At 46.2% G+C, this 25567-nt stretch overlaps 1 protein-coding gene across 2 annotated transcripts in view; it reads left to right on the plus strand.

Moving 5' to 3' along the window:
• LOC124017584 (small conductance calcium-activated potassium channel protein 2-like) overlaps positions 1-25567 on the plus strand; it is a 64172-nt gene that overhangs the window by 11727 nt on the left and 26878 nt on the right. Inside the window, exon 2 of one of the 2 annotated variants that reach the window (XM_046332782.1) lies at positions 17204-17647. In XM_046332782.1, the coding sequence (XP_046188738.1) occupies positions 17204-17647 (444 nt within the window). Of the gene's footprint in view, positions 1-17203; positions 17648-25567 lie in introns of those variants that run through there. The other variant, XM_046332783.1, reaches the window with a different exon arrangement.

The following is a 25567-nucleotide window of genomic DNA, read 5'->3' on the forward strand; positions in this document are numbered from 1 at the left end:
TCTGTCAGAGTAACAATCTGGTTTTTGTTCACCTCCCTGACCAAGGCCCTTTTAACCCCGATTGCTCAGTTTGGCTGGGCAGCCAGCTCTACGAAGAGTCTTGGTGGTTACAAACTTCTTCCATTTAAGAATGATGGAGGCTACTGTGTTCTTGGGGACCTTCAATGCTGCAGATCTGTTTTGGTACCCTTCCCCTCTACACAATCCTGTCTCAGCGCTCTAAGGACAATTCCTTCGACCTCATGAAATGTATTTTTTTCTGACATGCTCTGTCAACTGTAGTACTTTATATACAGGTGTGTGCCTTTCGAAATGATGTCCAATCAATTGAAATTACCACAGGTGGACTCCAATCAAGTTGTAGAAACATCTTAAGGATGATCAATGGAAACAGGATGCATCTGAGCTCATTTTCAAGTCTCATAGCAAAGGGTACAAATAGTTATGTAAATGTGATATTTAAGTTTATTTGTACTTTTAAGCATTTGTAAAATTGTCTAAAAAAACAGTTTTTGCTTTGTCATTATGGGGTATTGTTTGGAGGATATATTGGCATGGGTGCTAGGCCCGAGACAATACCACAACATTGTTGAATACTCGTTTCTGATTGGTCAGAAGGACATTCTAGAATGGACATTAAAACAACATAATGGGACAGTTGGAAAAGATATTGGGACTCCACCTCTTCCCGCTGTGTCGTCCATTATTTCCAAGGTAATGTACAGAACGTCAACGTTTATCCCTTTAGATATCAGGGTGTGGTTGGACCTGCAAATTGTATTGTTGGGGGATTTGAAGGACCACAGCCACAATCACTGTGCTCTTAGGTACATTTAAAAAAAATCGGGGGCAATTTCAGCAGAAATGTTGCAGATGGGGAGGTTCAAGTCCCTAATGACACACCATGGTATAATAGAGGGATGTTTTGCAGATGGAAATGGTAGAATGATTTACTGCTCCCGGTCCCCCATGTCATAGTTTCGTTCCGCCGGGATGAGCTTCTTTGAAAAGAAGGCACAGGGGCAGAGCTTTGGTGGCGTACCCGAGCGCTGAGAGAGCACAGCTCCTATCCCAGCCTCGAACACGTCCATCTCCACTATGAACGCCAAAGAGGGATCTGGATGGGCCAGCACTGGAGCCGAGGTAAACAGAGCCCTCAGGTGACCAAAAGCCCTGTCCGCCTCAGCCGACCAAAGCAAACGCACCGGTCTCCCCTTCAGCAGTGAGGTAATGGGAGCCGATGCCTGACCAAAACCCCTGATAAACCTCCGGTAGTAGTTGGAAAACCCTAAAAACCGCTGCACTTCCGTGGTGGGAGATGCGGTCACTCTCCATCTCCATCTCCATTTCCAAGTGGAAATGCGGTACCCTAGGAAGGAGACGGACTGTTTAAAGAACAGGCATTTCTCAGCCTTGACGTACAGGTCATGCTCCAACAGTCGACCAAGCACCCAGCGCCTCAGGGACACATGCACATGTTGATATACACCACTACACCCTGCCCGTGCAGGTCCCGGAAAATCTTGTTTACAAAGGCCTGGAAGACTGATGGAGCATTCATCAGCCCGTACTGCATGACGAGGTACTCATAGTGCCCTGATGTGGTACTAAATGCCGTGTTCCACTTGTCCCCCTCCCGGATATGCACCAGGTTGTAAGCGCTCCTGAGATCCAATTTTGTGAAGAAGCGTGCCCCGTGCATTGACTCGATCGCACTGGCTATGAGAGGTAGCGGGTAACTGTACCTCACAGTGATTTGGTTGATGGCTCGAAAGTCAATACACAGAGATTCAGAGACATATGTTTCCATAGCCACCGTCTCCTCTTGCGACAGGGGATACACGTGACTCCTGGGAAGTGCTGCGTCTACCAGGAGATTTATCGCACAATCTCCCCGCCGATGGGGTGGTCTAATTGAGTTGCCTCCTTTTTACAGAAGGCAAGAGCCAAATCTGCATATTCAGAGGGGATGCGCACGGTGGAGACTTGGTCTTGACTTTCCACCATGGTAGCACCGATGGAAACCCCTAAACAACTCCCCGAGCACTTTCGTGACCACCCCATGATAGCCCTCTGTTGCTACGAAATAGTGGAGTCATGACAGGCCAACCAGGGTGGGCCCAGCACCATGGGAAATGCAGGAGAATCAATAAGGAAGAGACTGTCATGTTTTGTCATTTATTATCTTGTCTTGTCCCTGTGCTTCCCATTCTATTCGTTTCCCTCTGCTGGTCTTATTAGGTTCTTTCCCTCTTTCTATCCCTCTCTCTCCCCCTCCCTCTCTCACTCTCTCGCTCTCTCTTCTCTCTATCGTTCCGTTCCTGCTCCCAGCTGTTCCTATTCCCCTAATCAATCATTTAGTCTTCCCACACCTGTTCCCGATCCTTTCCCCTGATTAGAGTCCCTATTTCTTCCTTTGTGTTCCGTTCCTGTCCTGTCGGTTCCTTGTCTAGAATTCTCCGTGCTGTGTTTGTGTATCGCCCTGTCGTGTCGTGTTTTCCTCAGATGCTGCGTGGTGAGCAGGTGTCTGAGTCTGTCTGGTTCAAGTGCCTTCCCGAGGCAACCTGCTGTTCACCTGCTGTTCAAGATCGAGTCTCCAGTTTGTCCTCGTCATTTCGAGTGAAAGTTGTGTTTTTTGTTTGTATTTACTTTACTGGATTAAAGACTCTGTTTTCGCCAAGTCGCTTTTGGGTCCTCTTTCACCTGCATGACAGAAGGAACCGACCAAGGAATGGACCCAGCGACTTCAGACGCTCGTTACACTGCCGTCGAGATCCAAGGAGCCATGCTCGGCAGACACGAGCAGGAATTGTCTGCTGCTCGCCATGCCGTGGAGAACCTGGCCGCTCAGGTTTCCGACCTCTCTGGACAGTTCCAGAGTCTACGTCTCGTGCCACCTGTTACTTCCTGGCCTGCCGAGCCTCCAGAACCTAGGGTTAATAACCCACCTTGCTACTCCGGGCAGCCCACTGAGTGCCGCTCCTTTCTCACGCAGTGTGAGATTGTGTTCTCTCTCCAACCCAACACATACTCTAGAGAGAGAGCTCGGGTTGCTTACGTCATTTCACTCCTTACTGGCCGGGCTCGAGAATGGGGCACAGCTATCTGGGAGGCAAGGGCTGATTGCTCTAACAAGTTCCAGAACTTTAAAGAGGAGATGATTCGGGTTTTTGACCGTTCAGTTTTTGGTAGGGAGGCTTCTAGGGCCCTGGCTTCCTTATGCCAAGGTGAACGGTCCATAACGGATTATTCTATTGAGTTTCGCACTCTTGCTGCCTCTAGTGAGTGGAACGAGCCGGCGCTGCTCGCTCGTTTTCTGGAGGGACTCCACGCAGTGGTTAAGGATGAGATTCTCTCCCGGGAGGTTCCTTCAGATGTGGACTCTTTGATTGCTCTCGCCATCCGCATAGAACGACGGGTAGATCTTCGTCACCGGGCTCGTGGAAGAGAGCTCGCATCAACGGTGTTTCCCTGCTCCGCATCGCAACCATCTCCCTCCTCTGGCTCAGAGTCTGAGCCCATGCAGCTGGGAGGGATTCGCATCTCGACTAAGGAGAGGGAACGGAGGATCACCAACCGCCTGTGCCTCTATTGCGGAGTTGCTGGACATTTTGTTAATTCATGTCCAGTAAAAGCCAGAGCTCATCTGTAAGCGGAGGGCTACAGGTGAGCGCAACTACTCAAGTCTCTCCATCAAGATCCTGTACTACTTTGTCGGTCCATCTACGCTGGACCGGTTCGGGTGCTACATGTAGTGCCTTGATAGACTCTGGGGCTGAGGGTTGTTTCATGGACGAAGCATGGGTTCGGAAACATGACATTCCTTTCAGAGAGTTAGAGAAGCCTACGCCCATGTTCGCCTTAGATGGTAGTCATCTTCCCAGTATCAGATTTGAGACACTACCTTTAACCCTCACAGTATCTGGTAACCACAGTGAGACTATTTCTTTTTTGATTTTTCGTTCACCGTTTACACCTGTTGTTTTGGGTCATCCCTGGCTAGTATGTCATAATCCTTCTATTAATTGGTCTAGTAATTCTATCCTATCCTGGAACGTTTCTTGTCATGTGAAGTGTTTAATGTCTGCCATCCCTCCCGTTTCTTCTGTCCCTACTTCTCAGGAGGAACCTGGCGATTTGACAGGAGTGCCGGAGGAATATCATGATCTGCGCACGGTCTTCAGTCGGTCCCGAGCCAACTCCCTTCCTCCTCACCGGTCGTATGATTGTAGTATTGATCTCCTTCCGGGGACCACTCCTCCTCGGGGTAGACTATACTCTCTGTCGGCTCCCGAACGTAAGGCTCTCGAGGATTATTTGTCTGTGTCTCTTGACGCCGGTACCATAGTGCCTTCTTCCTCTCCGGCCGGGGCGGGGTTCTTTTTTGTTAAGAAGAACGACGGTACTCTGCGCCCCTGCGTGGATTATCGAGGGCTGAATGACATAACTGTTAAGAATCGTTATCCGCTTCCCCTTATGTCATCAGCCTTCGAGATTCTGCAGGGAGCCAGGTGCTTTACTAAGTTGGACCTTCGTAACGCTTACCATCTCGTGCGCATCAGAGAGGGGGACGAGTGGAAAACGGCGTTTAACACTCCGTTAGGGCATTTTGAGTACCGGGTTCTGCCGTTTGGTCTCGCCAATGCGCCAGCTGTTTTTCAGGCATTAGTTAATGATGTTCTGAGAGACATGCTGAACATCTTTGTTTTTGTCTATCTTGACGATATCCTGATTTTTTCTCCGTCACTCGAGATTCATGTTCAGCACGTTCGACGTGTTCTACAGCGCCTTTTAGAGAATTTTCTCTACGTAAAGTCTGAGAAGTGCTCTTTTCATGTCTCCTCCGTTACTTTTCTCGGTTCCGTTATTTCCGCTGAAGGCATTCAGATGGATTCCGCTAAGGTCCAAGCTGTCAGTGATTGGCCCGTTCCAAGGTCACGTGTCGAGTTGCAGCGCTTTTTAGGTTTCGCTAATTTCTATCGGCGTTTCATTCGTAATTTCGGTCAAGTTGCTGCCCCTCTCACAGCTCTTACTTCTGTCAAGACGTGTTTTAAGTGGTCCGGTTCCGCCCAGGGAGCTTTTGATCTTCTAAAAGAACGTTTTACGTCCGCTCCTATCCTCGTTACTCCTGACGTCACTAGACAATTCATTGTCGAGGTTGACGCTTCAGAGGTAGGCGTGGGAGCCATTCTATCCCAGCGCTTCCAGTCTGACGATAAGGTTCATCCTTGCGCTTATTTTTCTCATCGCCTGTCGCCATCTGAGCGCAACTATGATGTGGGTAACCGTGAACTGCTCGCCATCCGCTTAGCCCTAGGCGAATGGCGACAGTGGTTGGAGGGGGGCGACCGTTCCTTTTGTCGTTTGGACAGACCATAAGAACCTTGAGTACATCCGTTCTGCCAAACGACTTAATGCCCGTCAAGCTCGTTGGGCGTTGTTTTTCGCTCGTTTCGAGTTTGTGATTTCTTACCGTCCGGGTAGCAAGAACACCAAGCCTGATGCCTTATCCCGTCTGTTTAGTTCTTCTGTGGCTTCTACTGATCCCGAGGGGATTCTTCCTTATGGGCGTGTTGTCGGGTTAACAGTCTGGGGAATTGAAAGACAGGTTAAGCAAGCACTCACGCACACTGCGTCGCCGCGCGCTTGTCCTAGTAACCTCCTTTTCGTTCCTGTTTCCACTCGTCTGGCTGTTCTTCAGTGGGCTCACTCTGCCAAGTTAGCTGGTCATCCCGGTGTTCGAGGCACTCTTGCGTCTATTCGCCAGCGCTTTTGGTGGCCGACTCAGGAGCGTGACACGCGCCGTTTCGTGGCTGCTTGTTCGGACTGCGCGCAGACTAAGTCGGGTAACTCTCCTCCTGCCGGTCGTCTCAGACCGCTCCCCATTCCTTCTCGACCATGGTCTCACATCGCCCTAGACTTCATTACCGGTCTGCCTTTGTCTGCGGGGAAGACTGTGATTCTTACGGTTGTCGATAGGTTCTCTAAGGCGGCACATTTCATTCCCCTCGCTAAACTTCCTTCCGCTAAGGAGACGGCACAAATCATTATCGAGAATGTATTCAGAATTCATGGCCTCCCGTTAGACGCCGTTTCAGACAGAGGCCCGCAATTCACGTCACAGTTTTGGAGGGAGTTCTGTCGTTTGATTGGTGCGTCCGTCAGTCTCTCTTCCGGGTTTCATCCCCAGTCTAATGGGCAAGCAGAGAGGGCCAATCAGACGATTGGTCGCATACTACGCAGCCTTTCTTTCAGAAACCCTGCGTCTTGGGCAGAACAGCTCCCCTGGGCAGAATACGCTCACAATTCGCTTCCTTCGTCTGCTACCGGGTTATCTCCGTTTCAGAGTAGTCTGGGTTACCAGCCTCCTCTGTTCTCATCCCAGCTTGCCGAGTCCAGCGTTCCCTCCGCTCAAGCGTTTGTCCAACGTTGTGAGCGCACCTGGAGGAGGGTGAGGTCTGCACTTTGCCGTTACAGGGCACAGACTGTGAGAGCCGCCAATAAACGCAGGATTAAGAGTCCAAGGTATTGTTGCGGCCAGAGAGTGTGGCTTTCCACTCGCAACCTTCCTCTTACGACAGCTTCTCGTAAGTTGACTCCGCGGTTCATTGGTCCGTTCCGTGTCTCCCAGGTCGTCAATCCTGTCGCTGTGCGACTGCTTCTTCCGCGACATCTTCGTCGCGTCCATCCTGTCTTCCATGTCTCCTGTGTTAAGCCCTTTCTTCGCACCCCCGTTCGTCTTCCCTCCCCCTCCCGTCCTTGTCGAGAGCGCACCTATTTACAAGGTACATAAGATCATGGACATGCGTTCTCGGGGACGGGGTCACCAATACTTAGTGGATTGGGAGGGTTACGGTCCTGAGGAGAGGAGTTGGGTTCCGTCTCGGGACGTGCTGGACCGTTCACTCATTGATGATTTCCTCCGTTGCCGCCAGGATTCCTCCTCGAGTGCGCCAGGAGGCGCTCGGTGAGTGGGGGGTACTGTCATGTTTTGTCATTTATTATCTTGTCTTGTCCCTGTGCTTCCCATTCTATTCGTTTCCCTCTGCTGGTCTTATTAGGTTCTTTCCCTCTTTCTATCCCTCTCTCTCCCCCTCCCTCTCTCACTCTCTCGCTCTCTCTTCTCTCTATCGTTCCGTTCCTGCTCCCAGCTGTTCCTATTCCCCTAATCAATCATTTAGTCTTCCCACACCTGTTCCCGATCCTTTCCCCTGATTAGAGTCCCTATTTCTTCCTTTGTGTTCCGTTCCTGTCCTGTCGGTTCCTTGTCTAGAATTCTCCGTGCTGTGTTTGTGTATCGCCCTGTCGTGTCGTGTTTTCCTCAGATGCTGCGTGGTGAGCAGGTGTCTGAGTCTGTCTGGTTCAAGTGCCTTCCCGAGGCAACCTGCTGTTCACCTGCTGTTCAAGATCGAGTCTCCAGTTTGTCCTCGTCATTTCGAGTGAAAGTTGTGTTTTTTGTTTGTATTTACTTTACTGGATTAAAGACTCTGTTTTCGCCAAGTCGCTTTTGGGTCCTCTTTCACCTGCATGACAGAGACTGATTCTCTCCTTGTGTCCCCCCCTGCGTAACCATGCCCAGTGGAGCGGTGGCCTCCCTAATTAGCCCTGACCCTAATGGTCGACTATCTAGGGCATGCACAGGGAACGGCATATCCACAGAAACAATGGGAATCCCTAAACTATGGGCAAATGATCTGTCAATAAAATTCCCCCGCTGCACCTGAATCTACGAGCGCCTTATGCTGGGAATGCGGGGAAACCTCAGGAAAATTAATAAACAAAAACATGTGAGCAACAGGGGGCTCTGGGTGAGCCTGGTGCCGACTCACCTGGGGTGACACGAGAGTGCCCTGCCTGCTGCCTCGACTCCCAGAGGAACCTCCCCAGCACCGACCGGCAGTGTGCCCTCTGCGGCCAAAGATGGTGCATGGAACGGCCCCTTCTCCATTCGTCCTAAGTGCAGCACCTCCCGCTCCATGAGCGGCGGTGCTGGGTGATGGGAACGACAGACCCCGATCTGGACGTCCGCGGGTAGCCAGCAGGTTATCCAGCCAGATGGACAGGTCCACCAGCTGGTCGAATGTGAGAGTGGTGTCTCTGCAGGCCAACTCCCGACACACGTCCTCGCGCAGACTGCACCGGTAGTGATCGATCAGGGCCCTGTCGTTTCATCTTGCGCCGGCGGCCAGGGTCCAGAATTCCACCGCAAACTCCTGTGCGCTCCTCATCCCCTGCCTCAGGTGGACGAGACGTTCACCTGCCACTCTACCCTCAGGCCACTCTACCCTCATACGGCATTGGCCCACTCCAGGGCTTTCCCTGAGAGGCCGAAATCGAGGGCAGCCACGCTCTCACGGCCTGAAGGAGCCGGGTGGACGGTTGCCAGGTAGAGCTCTAGCTGGAGCAAGAACCCCTGACAACTCGCCTCCATTCCATCATTCTCCCTCGGGAGGGCGCGCCAAATCCCACTGGGCCGGGTGAACGAGGGGTGAGTGATGGTGAGACTCTTCTCTCCTAGCGCACCATGGTTTGTAGAACTCGATCCATGGCGCTGCCGAGATGCTGTAGCATGGCAGCGTGCTGCTGGACTCGCTCCTCTATCCCTCCTGCAGGGACACCTGCTCATGCTGACTCCATTCCGAGTGGGTGCCTGTTCCTGTTTCTGTTTCTAAACACAATACTATGGTGTGGAAAAAATACCGGTACCACGACATAAACGGGCGTTATAACAAAACCCAGCAACAAAATACCAGCCGTTGTAACGGCATTCGTTCATCGAAAGAGAGTCGGACCGAAATGCAGCATGGTAGTTACTCGTGTTCTTTAATAAAACAAACAACGATACATGAAATAACTGTATATAAATACAAAAACAACAAACGGAACGTGAAAACCTAATTACAGCCTATCTGGTGAACACTACACAGAGACAGGAACAATCACCCACGAAATACACAGTGAAACCCCGGCTACCTAAATACGGTTCCCAATCAGAGACAACGAGAATCACCTGACTCTGATTGAGAACCGCCTCAGGCAGCCAAGCCTATACTAGACACACCCCTAATCAACCACAATCCCAATGCCTACAAAAACCCCAATACGACAACACAATAAACCCATGTCACACCCTGGCCTGAACAAATATATATAACGAAAACACAAAATACAATGACCAAGGCGTGACAGCCGTCAGTAACAGCCTGAACAATAAAACAAACACGCACACAAACATGGGGGAAACCAGAGGGTTAAATAATGAACATGTAATGGGGGAATTGAAACCAGGTGTGTAGAAAATAAAGACAAAACAAATGGAAAATGAAAAGTGGATCGGTGATGGCTAGAAGGCCGGTGTCGCCGAACGCAGCTCGAACAAGGAGAGGGACCGACTCCGGCGGAAGACGTGACACCAAGGTTTGGACACACTTACTCATTCAAGGGTTTTTCTTCATTTTTACTGTTTTCTACATTGTAGAATAAAAGTGAAGACAAATTTCAAAAGTATGAAATTTCACATAAGGAATCATGTAGTAACCAAACAAGTGTTTAACAAATCACAATAAAAGTTAGATTTGAGATTCTTCAAAGTAGCCACCCTTTGCCTTGATGACAACTTTACACACTCTTGGCATTCTCTAAACCAGCTTCATCTGGAATGCTTTTCCAACAGTCTTGAAGGAGTTCCCACATATGCTAAGCACTTGATGGCCGCTTTTCCTTCACTCTGCAGTCCAACTCATCCCAAACCATCTCAATTGGGTTGAGGTTGGGTGATTGTGGAGGCCAGTTCATCTGATGCAGCATCACCCTTCTTCTTGGTCAAATAGCCCTTACACAGTCTGGAGGTGTGTTGGGTCATTGTCCTGTTGAAAAACAAATGATAGTTCCACTAAGCACAAACCAGATGGGATGGTGTATTGCTGCAGAATGCAATGGTAGCCATGCTGGTTAAGTGTGCCTGGTGACAGACAGTGTCACCAGCAAAGCATTCCCACACCATCACACCTCCTCTTCCATGCTTCACGGTGGGAACCACACATGCGGAGATCATCCGTTCACTTATACTGATTTTCACAAAGACTTGGCAGTTGGAACCAAAAATCTCAAATTTGGACTCATCAGACCAAAGGACAAAAAAAAAAAGAAAAAAAAGTGTGTGTGTGTGTGTGTGTGGGTGTGTGTGTGTGTGTGTAGGTAAGTAAAGATATAAAACAACAGTAAAAAGACATTTGAAAGTAACAGTACTTATTGAGGTAGTATGTACATGTAGGTATGGCTAAAGTGACCATGCATATATGATGAACGGGGAGTAGATTTGTTTAACACTTTTTTGGTTACTACATGATTCCATATGTATTATTTCATAGTGTCACGTTCTGACCTTAGTTCTTTTGTTATGTCTTTGTTTTAGTATGGTCAGGGCGTGAGTTGGGTGGGTTGTCTATGTTCGTTTTTCTAGGATTTGCTATTTCTGTGTTTGGCCTTGTATGGTTCTCAATCAGAGGCAGCTGTCAATCGTTGTCCCTGATTGAGAACCATATTTAGGGAGTGTTTCGTGGGTGATTATTTTCTATTTTCTGTTGTGTGTCAGCACCAGCCAGAAATGTTTTCGGTCATTCTCTTTGTTATTTTTGTTATTTCCGTGTTCATTTAATAAAAATGGACACATACCACGCTGCACCTTGGTCCTCACCTTCTTCCACCAACAATGGCCGTTACACATAGTTTTGATGTCTTCACTATTATTCTACAATGTAGAAAATAGTAAAAATAAAGAAAAACCTGTGAATGAGTAGGTGTCCAAACCTTTGACTTGTACTGTATGTATATAAATAAATGTTACCTCTTGCAAGGCATGCCTCAATATGTTAATGAGCCAGAAACAACAATACCATGCACCCACTAGTGGTCAAATGTTTTTTGATCTCAGTATTATTCTCTGTGTCTACTGTGACACCTTGGTGCATACTAATTAGTGCACTATTGTGATGCTGTTGAACGCCTAGTGCATTATTAGCTCTAACAATGGCCACTCAACACTGGCAAAATACCTGTCTTGTCGTCTCCGTGGGGAGTTTTGTCTTGTTTAAGCCATAATTCATTTTTCTTTTCATCTCCGAGGAGGAGATGGGGATGAGAATGCTGCTTCAGGAAGCCTGTAATTGTGACTGCTATCAAACTGCAGTAATTTTCACCTCAAAGGACGGCCCATACTGATTCAACTGAGGAAAACTCCTCTTGTACTGCCTTAGAAAGACTAAACATATATCAGTATACAGTGAGTTTATACTGTTTACTGTGTATACTGTAAAGTATACTGCAAGGATTCTATAAGTAATTGGTTACAGTGTTTACATTGAAGCGTTGTAGTTTTACTGCATAAAAGTACATTAAGATCTTTCCTTAGAACATTTTCTGGCAAGGACGCAGACAGGCTTAGTCTGAATAGGCGGTGGTGCGTTACATCTTTACTAATTAGATGTGCTTAGATCCTGGCTGGTGCTCTTGGTCGGGTTGGACAGCCCAGCCCTGGTGCCTGCTGGCCTGTCACAGAAATATGACAGCGTCTGTGCAATGTGACAAACCGGCAACTATAGCCTACAGCTCTCTGTCTCAACAGGAGCAGGCTGGGGAGGTCCCCAGGGGTCTGTCCTGTCTTTCTCTCTTTTCCTCTCTCTCTCCCTCCTCCCTCGTGTCCCTCTGTTTTCTTTGTATGAGTCGGCCCTCCTTCACACATGCGCCTCATGTCCGAATACACACAGGCTGGCAGGCAGGCAGGCGTACAGGCTGGCAGGCGTACAGGCGTACAGGCTGGCAGGCAGGCGTGCAGGCGTACAGGCTGGCAGGCAGGCATGCAGGCGTACAGGCTGGCAGGCTGGCATGCAGGCGTACAGGCTGGCAGGCAGGCAGGCAGGCATGCAGGCGTACAGGCTGGCAGGCAGGCATGCAGGCGTACAGGCTGGCAGGCAGGCATGCAGGCGTACAGGCTGGCAGGCAGGCATGCAGGCATACAGGCTGGCAGGCAGGCATGCAGGTGTACAGGCTGGCAGGCAGGCGTACAGGCTGGTAGGCAGGCATGCAGGTGTACAGGCTGGCATGCAGGCGTACAGGCTGGCAGGCAGCCATGCAGGCGTACAGGCTGGCAGGCAGCCATGCAGGCGTAGATGCCATTCTGTTCGCACCATTCCGGCCATTATTTTAAGCTGTCCTCCCCTCAGCAGCCTCCTGTGATGCACACACTCTTATGCACATGTACACACCCCCACACACACACACACACATGGGTTGGCTGTACAGTGCACTATTTCAATTCCAAGGGATTGTGTGTGTGCATTCAAAAAGAAGGAGGGTATTCTATTATATTGGAGCCGGCTGGAGAGGGGAGTGAAGGAGGGAGGGAGCTAGAGGAGGAGATAGGCAGAGAGTTGCAGTGCTTCATTTCAACTGTTCTGCACTGTGGCTTTTCAATTTGATTAAGAGGCTCCATTTCATACAGGCTGGATGCTGTGTGCCATTCAGAATGAAAATGGAAGCGTTCGCCGGGACAGACAACTACCCCATGTCTCCTTCTGAAGGATGATCAGCGGACAAAGGCAATTGCGGCTTGTTGTGCCCTTTCACGTCCCAAATGGCATCCGATTCCCTATATGCTGCACTACTTTTGACAAGGGCCAATAGGGCACTATATAGGGTAATGCACTATTTGGGACGCACACTTTTTGACGGGGTGGGAAAGGGAGAGGGCAACCGTTTGCATGGTAAAGAGCTGGGTGTGGTTTCTGGTCAAGAGTAGTCCACTATTTAGGCAATAGAGTGACATTTGGGACGCACAATCTTTTCAGCTGTGGAAAACGTGAGAGAGCACTCTCTGCATGGCAAAGAGTTGGGTGTTATGACATGATGATGATACTCTTGATTTCTTCTATGAAAGTCAAATACAATTAACTGAAATGCATGGAGATTCAACGAAATGAAACGCATCACAATAGAGGAACAGTAGTTCAAATGCCAAAATGGAATAGATGATGTGTTGTTGTGAGTTGGGAGGATGATACAGAATGAGCTCTTTTGGGATATCCATGTGGGATTTGCCTGTAGAAAAAGATTGTGTTACTGTACCTCCATCTTACCTTCTTGTATTTCTCTTGCACCGTCTCCTATACGGTATGGACACCCCCATCTAGGAGTTAGTTAGTCAGTCAGCAGTCAGTGGTATATTTTCAGCCACCAAAAGAGCCTGCAGCATAATGGTCAGAAATGGTGACCGAGAGCCAAGGGGATACATCAATATTGTTCAGTTTGTTATTGGAATAACCTGTCATGGCTCCTTTCTGTTTACCTCCTTTGGTCTGATACGGCAGTCATATCCATTTGCTTTGATCGATTGTCCTTTAATCACTTAACAAAGCAAACTTTGTCATTGTGTTTTATTTTTGGCCCCAGAAGGGTAATCTTATTGGGGAAATGAATCATGACAAATAGGCGTCGCTAGGGCACTGTAATTGTCCCACCTTTTCTAGGTGAAAAGGGAGATGCTAGTATATACACTGCTCAAAAAAATAAAAGGGAACACTTAAACAACACAATGTAACTCCAAGTCAATCACACTTCTGTGAAATCAAACTGTCCACTTAGGAAGCAACACTGATTGACAATACATTTCACATGCTGTTGTGCAAATTGAATAGACAACAGGTGGAAGTTCTAGGCAATTAGCAAGACACCCCCAATAAAGGAGTGGTTCTGCAGGTGTTGACCACAGACCACTTCTCAGTTCCTATGCTTCATGGCTGATGTTTTGGTCACTTTTGAATGCTGGCGGTGCTTTCACTCTAGTGGTAGCATGAGACGGAGTCTACAACCCACACAAGTGGCTCAGGTAGTGCAGCTCATCCATGATGGCACATCAATGCGAACTCTGGCAAGAAGGTGTACTGTGTCTGTCAGCGTAGTGTCCAGAGCATGGAGGCGCTACCAGGAGACAGGCCAGTACATGGAGGAGGCCATAGGAGGGCAACAACCCAGCAGCAGGACCGCTACCTCCGCCTTTGTGCAAGGAGGAGCAGGAGGAGCACTGCCAGAGCCCTGCAAAATGACCTCCAGCAGGCCACAAATGTGCATGTGTCTGCTCAAACGGTCAGAAACAGACTCCATGAGGGTGGTATGAGGGCCCGACGTCCACAGGTGGGGGTTGTGCTTACAGCCTAACACCGTGCAGGACTTTTGGCATTTGCCAGAGAACACCAAGATTGGCAAATTCGCCACTGGCGCCCTGTGTTCTTCACAGATGATAGCCGGTTCACACTGAGCACGTGACAGACGTGACAGTCTGGAGACGCCGTGGAGAATGTTCTGCTGCCTGCAACATCCTCCAGCATGACCAGTTTTGCGGTGGGTCAGTCATGGTGTGGGTTAGCATTTCTTTGGGGGGCCGCACAGCCCTCCATGTGATCGCCAGAGGTAGCCTGACTGCCATTAGGTACCGAGATGAGATCCTCAGACCCCTTGTGAGAACATATGCTGGTGCGGTTGGCCCTGGGTTCCTCCTAATGCAAGACAATGCTAGACCTCATGTGGCTGGAGTGTGTCAGCAGTTCCTGCAAGAGGAAGTCATTGATGCTATGGACTGGCCCGCCCGTTCCCCAGATCTGAATCCAATTGAGATCATCTGGGACAGCATGTCTCGCTCCATCCACCAATGCCACGCCGCGTTGCACCACAGACTGTCCAGTAGTTGGTGGATGCTTTAGTCCAGGTCTGGGAGGAGATCCCTCAGGAGACCATCCGCCATCTCATCAGGAGCATGCCCAGGCGTTGTAGGGAGGTCATACAGGGACGTGGAGGCCACACACACTACTGAGCCTCATTTTGACTTGTGTTAAGGACATTACATCAAAGTTGGATCAGCCTGTAGTGTGGTTTTCCACTTTAATTTTGAGTGTGACTCCAAATCCAGACCTCCATGGGTTGATAAATTTGATTTCCATTGATCATTTTTGTGTGATTTTGTTGTCAGCACATTCAACTATGTAAAGAAAAAAGTATTTAATAAAGATATTTCATTCATTCAGATCTAGGATGTGTTATTTTAGTGTTCCCTTTATTTTTTTGAGCAGTGTATAATGAAGTTTGAGGTCTTCCAATTCCAAGCAACCTTATGGTTTTATGGTAGGAATGTGCCACTATCTGAGATACATTTCAAAAAGGGGTCTTAATGACGCAATGATAAAACTATTTAATACAGTAAAGGGGATTAGAACACCTTGGCCCCCTCTAATCCTTAACCTTTAGTCCGGTCTGTGTCAGGTGTGTCACTGGGCCCGAGTTAGTACATTTCCATTATGGGCAATCATACTTTATTTCCAAACACATCTAGAGGCATTAGGGAGCTCACTCAAGCCAAATAAAAGGCAGTGTTGTCAAACACCCAAGTTATTTTGGAAAATGCACGGTTCCATGTGAAGTCAAGTTTTACAAGCCATTAATGATAAACTGAGTGAACTGCCTGAAGAGCTGTGGAGATGCCACTGGAATGCACGCCAGGGTAGTACTCTACTAGCTAGCATTGTACACTACCGTTCAAAAGTTTGGGTCACTTAGAAATGTCCTTGTTTTTGAAAGAAAAGCACATTTATTGTCCTTTAAAATAACATCAAATTGATCAGAAATACAGTGTAGACATTGTTAATGTTGTAAATGACTATTGTAGCTGGAAATGTCTGATTCTTTTATGGAATATCTACATAGCCATACAGAGGCCCATTATCAGCAACCGTCACTCCTGTGCCATATCTCAGATTGCCAATAAAAATAAAAGTTGGGTAAAAGAACACAGACACTGGACAGAGATATGGCTTTTTCTTTGCAACTCTGCCCAGAAGGCCAGCATCCCGGAGTTGCCTCTTCACTGTTGACGTTGAGGCTGGTGTTTTGTGGGTACTTTTTAATGAAGCTGCCAGTTGAGGACTTGTGAGGCATCTGTTTCTCAAACTAGACTCTCTAATGTACTTGTCCTCTTGCTCAGTTGCGCACCGTGGCCTCCCACTCCTCTTTCTATTCTGGTTAGGGCCAGTTTGCGCTGTTCATTTCTCAGAACAAGAATAGACTGACGAGTTTCAGAAGAAAGGTCTTTGTTTCTGGCCATTTTGAGCCTGTAATCAAACCCACAAATGCTGATGCTCCAGATAAACAACTAGTCTAAAGAAGGACAGTTTTATAGCTTATTTAAGTAGAACGACAGTTTTCAGCTGTGCTAAAATGATTGCAAAAGAGTTTAAAATTATAAACTTGGATTATCTAACAACGGACCACTGGAACACAGGAGTGATGGTTCCTGATGATAGGCCTCTGTACACCTATGTAGATATTGCATTAAAAATCTGACGTGTCCAGCTACAGTAGTCATTTACAACATTAACAATGTCTACACTGTATTTCTGATCAATCTGATGTTATTTTAATGGACAAAAAAAATGTGCCTTTCAAAAACAAGGACATTTCTAAGTGACCCCAAACTTTTGAACGGTGGTGTACATACTGTACATTTTTCTGCACTTCCTCTGCTTTCTCACCCCATTTAACTCTTGCCTCTCCTTGAACCAGTGATGCAATTGCAATCACACTCTGGTTCAAAGATAGCACCGAAAGGTCAGAGCAGGTGTCCTCTTCAATTTAGATGCTGTTTTTGACAAGAAGATGACAAAGACACGTCTTTGGCTGAAGAATGTCCTTGATTTCCCATCTCTGCAGGAAAAAGTGTTTCTTTAACAGGAAACATGGTCATGCAGCACATAGATCTTTCATACTGAAATTTGTGCCGCACAAAGATTAAACGTTCTGCACTTTGTAGGGTCCACTATTAGTTATATGGCTTTATTTATGCATCCATCTTCATTCACTGTTCATGTTTTTTTGCCCTGTTGATCTGGATGCATTATTTGTGAGGGACAGTTGATGTGTGCCATGTGCAGCAGAACAATAACACAGATATTGTCATCCTTAAGCATTGATTTAGTGCAGAGCAGTGTTTCTAGTTCGTACTTCTGACTCCGGCCCATGGGATATTGCTGAAATTGTCCTCAAAAGAGGACTATACTGTATTTTCCCAATCTCTGACACCATCTCTCCACCCTCAGACACTGATGCACTGTTGAGTTTGGTTTCTGTTTCTCTAACATCCTCCTGTCTTTTTTTCCACCAGGCAACCACTGAGCAAAAGAAGCTGAGCCATGCTGGATCCTCCCTCTCCGAGAGCAGCGGCCGACTCCCTCAGATAGCCATGAACACCTGCAGGCACAATGGCGGCGTAGTGAGACCACTGGGCAGCCTGGCGTCGTCGCGGCGCAACCTAGCAGAGTTCGACTCCGAAACACAGCCCCTCCAGACGCTGCACAGTTCTGGCCTGGAGGTGGTTGTTTCCAAGGGAAACAGTGAGGACCCCGGCAAGGCGTCCAACGAGAGCCTGGTCAGGGATGGGAACGGTGCTCCTGTGAAGAAGAACAAAGACATTGGCTATAGACTCGGCCACCGGAGGGCGCTCTTTGAGAAGCGAAAGAGACTCAGTGACTACGCACTCATCTTCGGGATGTTTGGGATTGTCGTCATGGTGACGGAGACGGAACTGTCCTGGGGAGTTTACGGCAAGGTAATTAGTGTGGGTGGTCTTTTTGTTTGTTGCCTACCTCCAATACTATTAGGTCGTTCCACATATAGTGTACGTTTTGCGTCCCTTAGATATTTTAAGTATACTGAACAAAAATATAAACGTGACATGCAACAATTTCAACGATTTTACTGAGTTACAGTTCATATTAGATAATCAGTCAATTGAAATACATTCATTAGGCCCTAATCTATGGATTTCACATGACAGGGCAGGGGCAAAGCCAATCAGAATGAGTTTTTCCCCACAAAAGGGCTTTATTACAGACCAAAATACTCCTCAGTTTCATCAGCTGTCCGGGTGGCTGGTCTCAGACGATCCCGCAGATGATGAAGCTGTGTGTGGAGGTCCTGGGCTGGTGTATTTGCACGTGGTCTGCAGTTGTGAACGTACAGTGCCTTCAGAAAGTATTCAAACCCGTTGACTTTTTCCACATTTCGTTAGACTTATTCTAAAATGTATTAAATTGTTTTTTTCCCCTCATCCATCTACACACAATAAGGTATTTCTGTTCTGTTTTTTTATCTTTAATACATTTGCAAAAATATCAAAAAACCTGTTTTTGCACTGTCATTATGGGGTATTGTCTGTAGATTGCTGAGGAATTTATTTTATTAAATTCATTTTTGGAATAAGGCTGTTACGTAAAAGAATGTGGAAAAAGTCAAGGGGTCTGAGTGCTTTCCCAAGGCACTGTATAATAAATGCAGGTGAGCTTTCTCTACTCATTTTAGCCATTTCTGGTGTTTTGTGGTGGAAAACTCGGTGCGTCGAGCATAACATAACATGCCAACCTGTTACTCAATATATAGATAGGAAGCTTGTATTTAATTGCCCCTCCCTGTTGTACACAACAAGCTTCCATTCCCCCTGTCACAAGCGGATTCATGGCTGATTTAAGATGAAAACATCAACCCTGTTATTTTCTTTGGCACTCTATTGGCTCGTTGTATTTTTTATTCTACGTCTTGAGATGGTAAAATCATGTTTTTTATTAAATTGCTCTTTGTCAGAATGTTAAAATTAGGTGACTTTTCTTTTCCTTTTCTTTTTTAAAAACTTCACTACCCAAAACATACTCTATCGGTGGAACGACCCTCCTATGCTATGAGTAGATATGTAGTAATGCTAAACATGGTGAACACACAGTCAATTTCATAAAGATATATGTGTATTAAAGTAACAAAAACAAAAAAGGATGGCCTTTTTGAATGGTTTGATTTCTTATTGGAATAGACAACTGCTGCTGTATCAGAGGGCAGAGCTTGGCCAAACGACTGTCTTCACTAGCCTGCTGATGGTATCATGAGAATTCAAACAAGACGCTGCACAATCAAGCAATAGAGAGAGCTACTTCCAAGTGTCTGACCCCTGCAAACAATAATGAGTTGTTAGGACGTCCCCAGGTTTTTTCTAGTTCCCGGTTGGTTCCGTGGACGTCCCCAAGGATGTTTTTAGGAAATTCTTGGGACATTGTGTACCCAAAAGAACGTTCCCTTAGGACCATCACGCAATGTCCTAAGAACTAGTCAAATGACATGGTCCTCAGTGACGTCCTGAAAACGTACAGGGAACCAAACAAAGGTCCTCCAGAGAACGTTCCCTTTGGGACCATCACGCGATGTGATAACAAGATAATGTAGCGGCAAAACCGTATACGGACCTAATGGGAAGGTCATCGAATGTCCTCAGGACGTCCAGTATTTGCTGGGACATTATCTCTGACCAGTGCAGGCTGCTGTAATTTCAGTTTTTTTATTAACATAATGTCACGCCCTGGTCGAAGTATTTTGTGTTTATCTTTATGTATTGGGTCAGGCCAGGGTGTGGCATGGGGTTTTTGTATTGTGGTGTGTTTTGTCTTGGGGTTTTGGTGTGTATATATTGGGATTGTAGCTAGTGGGGTGAGCTAGCAAAATCTATGGCTGTCTGGAGTGGTAATCAGAGGCAGGTGTTTATCGTTGTCTCTGATTGGGAACCATATTTAGGCAGCCATATTCTTTGAGTTTGTCGTGGGTGATTCTGTAACGGTTTTCTAGGTGTGGTGAAGGAGAGTCGGACCAAAACGCAGCGTGTAGATTGCGATCCATGTTTAATGAACAAAAAACGTAACACGAATCTAAAATACAAACACTACAAAACAAAGAACGTAACAAAAACCGAAACAGCCTATACTAGTGAAAACTAACACAGACAGGAACAAGGACACTAAGGACAATCACCCACGACAAACTCAAAGAATATGGCTGCCTAAATATGGTTCCCAATCAGAGACAACGATAAACACCTGCCGCTGATTGAGAACCACTCCAGACAGCCATAGACTTTGCTAGATCACCCCACTAGCTACAATCCCAATATATACACACCAAAACCCCAAGACAAAACACACCACAATACAAAAACCCCATGCCACACCCTGGCCTGACCCAATACATAAAGATAAACACAAAATACTTTGACCAGGGCGTGACACATAATTGGTGAAGCAAAGGGAAATTCTAAACTGATCTGGGAGAATCTAAAAAAGTTAACAGGGAAAGACCATAGTAACACTGCAAAAAGACTAGAAATCAGGGTGGATAACAATCTAACACAGGATGCAGTCGAAATAGCAATAGCCTTCAATTTCTACTTTATTGACTCTGTTAGGGTACTGACACAGAACCCCTCCACTGGTTTCTTGGGCTCAGAGTGCTAGTGAATGACACTCAACCTGTCTTCAACATAATGGAGGTTTCTGAGTCAAAGATGTGTTTGGGCTGAACTCTACCTTTCTTAAAAACTACAAAGAGTCACTCATTGGCCCCATTACTAAGGTCACCAACACATCTATTGGTCTTGGTGTGTTTCCAAGGGTATGGAAGTCGGCCATAATAACAGCCATCTTTAAATCAAGCGACCCTGCTGACGTGAGTAACTACAGGCCCATTAGTATACTGCCTGTGGTGTCAAAGGTTGTTGAAAAGTGTATAGCAGAAAAACTGATTGCCCACCTCAACAGCCCCTTCAAAATACACTCCATGCAGTTTGGCTTCAGAGCGAAACACTCCACAGAAACGGCCAAGATGGACAAAGGGGTCGTTGTTGGGGCTGTGTTTCTGGACTTAAGGAAGGCTTTTGATACTGTTAACCATGAGATTCTCATCACAAAATTGTCCAAGTTCAACTTTTCCCCTGATGCCTTGAGATGGATGAAATCATACCTTGAAGGCAGAACTCAGTGTGTCAGAGGGAGCAATGAGTTGTCGCACACTCTCAGCTATGATGTGGACGTGCTCCAAGAGTCAATACTGGGGACCCTCCTGTTCAGCCTGTACATTAATGATCTGCCTTCTGTCTGTACTGGGTCTGAAGTTCAAATGTATGCAGATGATACAGTGATACAGTGGGGCAAAAAAGTATTTAGTCAGCCACCAATTGTGCAAGTTCTCCCACTTAAAAAGATGAGGCCTGTAATTGTCATCATAGGTACACTTCAAAATGAGAAAAAAAATCCAGAAAATCACATTGTAGGATTTTTTATGAATTTATTTGCAAATTATGGTGGAAAATAAGTATTTGGTCAATAACAAAAGTTTATCTCAATACTTTGTTATATACCCTTTGTTGGCAATGACAGAGGTCAAAAGTTTTCTGTAAGTCTTCACAAGGTTTTCACACACTGTTGCTGGTATTTTGGCCCATTCCTCCATGCAGATCTCCTCTAGAGCAGTGATGTTTTGGGGCTGTTGCTGGGCAACACAGACTTTCAACTCTCTCCAAAGATTTTCTATGGGGTTTAGATCTGGAGACTGGCTAAGCCACTCCAGGACCTTGAAATGCTTCTTACGAAGCCACTCCTTCGTTGCCCGGGCGGTGTGTTTGGGATCATTGTCATGCTGAAAGACCCAGACACGTTTCATCTTCAATGCCCTTGCTGATGGAAGGAGGTTTTCACTCAAAATCTCACGATACATGGCCCCATTCATTCTTTCCTTTACACGGATCAGTCGTCCTGGTCCCTTTGCAGAAAAACAGCCCCAAAGCATGACGTTTCCACCCCCATGCTTCACAGTAGGTATGGTGTTCTTTGGATGCAACTCAGCATTCTTTGTCCTCCAAACACGACGAGTTGAGTTTTTACCAAAAAGTTATATTTTGGTTTCATCTGACCATATGACATTATCCCAATCTTCTTATGCATCATCCAAATGCTCTCTAGCAAACTTCAGACAGGCCTGGACATGTACTGGCTTAAGCAGGGGGACACGTCTGGCACTGCAGGATTTGAGTCCCTGGCGGCATAGTGTGTTACTGATGGTAGGCTTTGTTACTTTGGTCCCAGCTCTCTGCAGGTCATTCACTAGGTCCCCCCGTGTGGTTCTGGGATTTTTCATCACCGTTCTTGTGATCTTTTTGACCCCACGGGATGAGATCTTGCGTGGAGCCCCAGATCGAGGGAGATTATCAGTGGTCTTATATGTCTTCCATTTCCTAATAATTGTTCCCACAGTTGATTTCTTCAAACCAAGCTGCTTACCTATTGCAGATTCAGTCTTTCCAGCCTGGTGCAGGTCTACAATTTTGTTTCTGGTGTTCTTTGACAACTCTTTGGTCTTGGCCATAGTGGAGTTTGGAGTGTGACTGTTTGAGGTTGTGGACAGGTGTCTTTTATACTGATAACAAGTTCAAACAGGTGCCATTAATATAGGTAATGAGTGGAGGACAGAGGAGCCTCTTAATACTTATTTTCCACCATAATTTGCAAATAAATTCATTAAAAATCCTACAATGTGATTTTCTGGATTTTCTTTCTCATTTTGTCTGTCATAGTTGAAGTGTACATATGATGAAAATTACATGCCTCTCATCTTTTTAAGTGGGATAACTTGCATAATTGGTGGCTGACTAAATACTTTTTTTGCCCCACTGTATATGTGCATGCAAAGAGCAAACAACAAGCTGCACAAGAACTCACTACTGTAATGGTCCAGGTTACAAAGTGGCTCAGTTACTCCTGTTTGCATCTCCATGTGAAAAAAACTGTTTGCATGTTCTTCACAAAGAGGGCAACAAGATGATACTGAGCCAGATGTCTATGTGTCAGGGGAGAAGCTCCAGGTGGTATCTGATTTTAAGTACCTTGGCATCATACTTGATTCCAACCTCTCTTTTAAAAAGCATGTGAAAAAGGTCATTCAAATAACCAAATTCAACCTAGGTCATTTCCGATATTTACGAAATTGTTTGACTACAGAGGTAGCCAAACTGTACTTCAAATCTATGATACTCCACCACTTAACATACTGCTTGACTAGTTGGGCCCAAGCTTGCTGTACAACATTAAGACCTAGTCAGTATGTCTACAAACAGGCTCTCAAAGTGCTTGATACAAAGCCCAATAGCCATCATCCCTGTTACATCCTCAGAAAGCTCCTGAGTTGGGAAAATCTTGTGCAATACACCGACGCATGTCTTGTATTCAAGATCCTAAATGGCCTGGCTCCCTTCCACTCAGTATTTTTGTTAAACAGAAAACCCAAACATATGGCAGCAGATCCACAAGGTCTACCATGAGAGGTGACTGTATAGTTCCCTTAAGGAAAAGCACCTTTAGTAAATTAGTTTCTCTGTGAGAGCTTCCCATGTCTGGAATACAACGCCATCAGACACACATAACTGCACCACATATCACACTATCACAAAATGCTTGATGACATGGCTAAAGGTCAATCATATTTGTGAACATGGTCCCTAGCTGTGTGTTGGCATTTTCCATGTTGTCTGTTGTCTGTAGTGTGTGAGGTGTGAACACTTAGTTGCTTTCATGAACTTTGTCTTGCTGCTTTTTGCTCTATGTTGCTCTTGTCTGTATGCTACGTCTTGCTTGTCCTATGTTGCTCTGTCTTTATGCTATGTCTTGCTTGTCCTATGTTGCTATTGTCTATTATTGTAATTGTTTTTAATAACCTGCCCAGGGACTGTGGTTGAAAATTAGCTGGCTGGCTAAAACCGGCACTTTTACTGAAACGTTGATTAATGTGCACAGTCCCTGTAAAAATAACATAAACTCAATAAACTCAAACAGTTGCATCGGACTGGTCGTGACTCCCAGACCTAACATTCGCTCTATCAACCAATCAATTTGGATTTGGGCAGTGCTTTCTGTCCAGACATTTTTTCACAGTGCACTTGGGGAAAGGTTCAGCCCCAATGTTTACAAGGCTGCACTGTTGGCTAGCATCACCACATAGTCAATGCTACGAGCCAGCATTGATTGCCCTGTAATAGCTGGAACGGCTACTCTATTTTTATTTTATTTATTTTTTACAACTGCATGAGGTAAAGATACAGCAGCAATGTGTTGGTCAAGTCCAGCCAATTCCATAAATTGATTTGAATTGAATTGATGAATCCAATATGGCCTATATGTGTTTAAGGTTTCTAACCTGCAAATGAAAATAAGTCGTTAGGACGTCCCCAGAACTTCTACGAAATGGTCGCCTGGAGGTTTTGTCTAGTTCCCTGTCACCTGATGTCACATCAGTCACCTGATGGTTGCAAAGAAAGACCCGTTACTCAATATTTTGTTGAAGCACCCTTGGCAGCGATTAGAGCATAGAGTTTTCCTGGGTATGACGCTACAAGCTTGGCACACATGTATTTGGAGAGTTTGTCCCATTCCTCTCTGCAGATGCTCTCAAAAAATAAAGTTACACACAGGGAACAGGCACCTTAGCTTCATTAGAAATCACCCCTTGTTACTGTTGCCAATCCCATCAAGGAACTGATTGGTGAACCTCTGATCCATTCACAGCTCTTTGTCTCATTTATACAGTAATTATTATTCAACGTGTCCTCATCTGGAATTTAAACTCACAATCTCTTGGTTCTCAGCTGCTTTCTTTGGTCCTATGGCTACCACGCTTTAACAGCATGAAGCGAGCCCATGCACATGCGCAGATATTTTGTGGGACCGTGTGAGAGCAACATCTTGCATCTCGCTCATCTCAATATCTGCGGCGTTGCTCGTAGCAACGTCATTTCGCTGAGTCTACCTTTAAGAGAAAGTATTATGTTTATCATAGTGATAAAAGTACCCACCTAATTATTATCATACTTGTAAAGTGAAAGTACTAAAAAGGTCCTGACATGGTCCTCAGTGACGTCCTGATAAACGAAATGGAACTACAGTACACAAAGGACCACCAGAGAACGTTCCCTTGGGACAATCATGTGACGTCCTCATGACCATCACGAAACATCCCCTTGTGATCATTGAATGTCCCTTGGAAAACGTCCTCTCAGAGCCAACTATGAACCTTTTTGTAATGTTCCCTGATGGACATCAAAATACCTCATTATTACGTTATACTGCGACCAAACCCAGACCTGTACTGAACGTCCTCTTATGGTCCCTAGGTAAACGACATGTTTTAATGTTCCTAGAACATTCTCAGAAGGAAAACCTTTAAAGGGACCTAAATGGGAATGTCACCTAATTTCCTTAGAAAATTTAGATTAATTTTCGGAGTTGACCTAAGTTGAAATTGAACTGACCCCATCCCTGAGCGACAGGGCACTCACCCCACATAAGACGGGCAACAATACGAATGAGCCATTTTCTATCTTGCATGTCACATCACATGGGCATCAAGGTTTTCCGAGCCCTTAAGGAGGGGAATGCGTTAAAGGGAGTGAGCTTTGGGACTGAAAAATCCTTGAACTTCTGGCAGGTGGATTAATTGGTTTACACAATGTTATTTCACTGGGGACTTCTCAAAACAATTTCAGACATTAGGGTGTCTTGGGAGGTACCAGAGACCTGAGAGGCAAAGCAATTTAGTTGATTGCCAAAAATACATTCGCTAATTTTCTCTCCGCCTACCATGTCTGTTGGCTGCATGGTCAGTGTAATGG

Source organism: Oncorhynchus gorbuscha, unplaced genomic scaffold, assembly GCF_021184085.1.
Source record: "Oncorhynchus gorbuscha isolate QuinsamMale2020 ecotype Even-year unplaced genomic scaffold, OgorEven_v1.0 Un_scaffold_28:::fragment_2:::debris, whole genome shotgun sequence".
In the NCBI taxonomy this organism is placed as follows: Eukaryota; Metazoa; Chordata; class Actinopteri; order Salmoniformes; family Salmonidae; genus Oncorhynchus; species Oncorhynchus gorbuscha.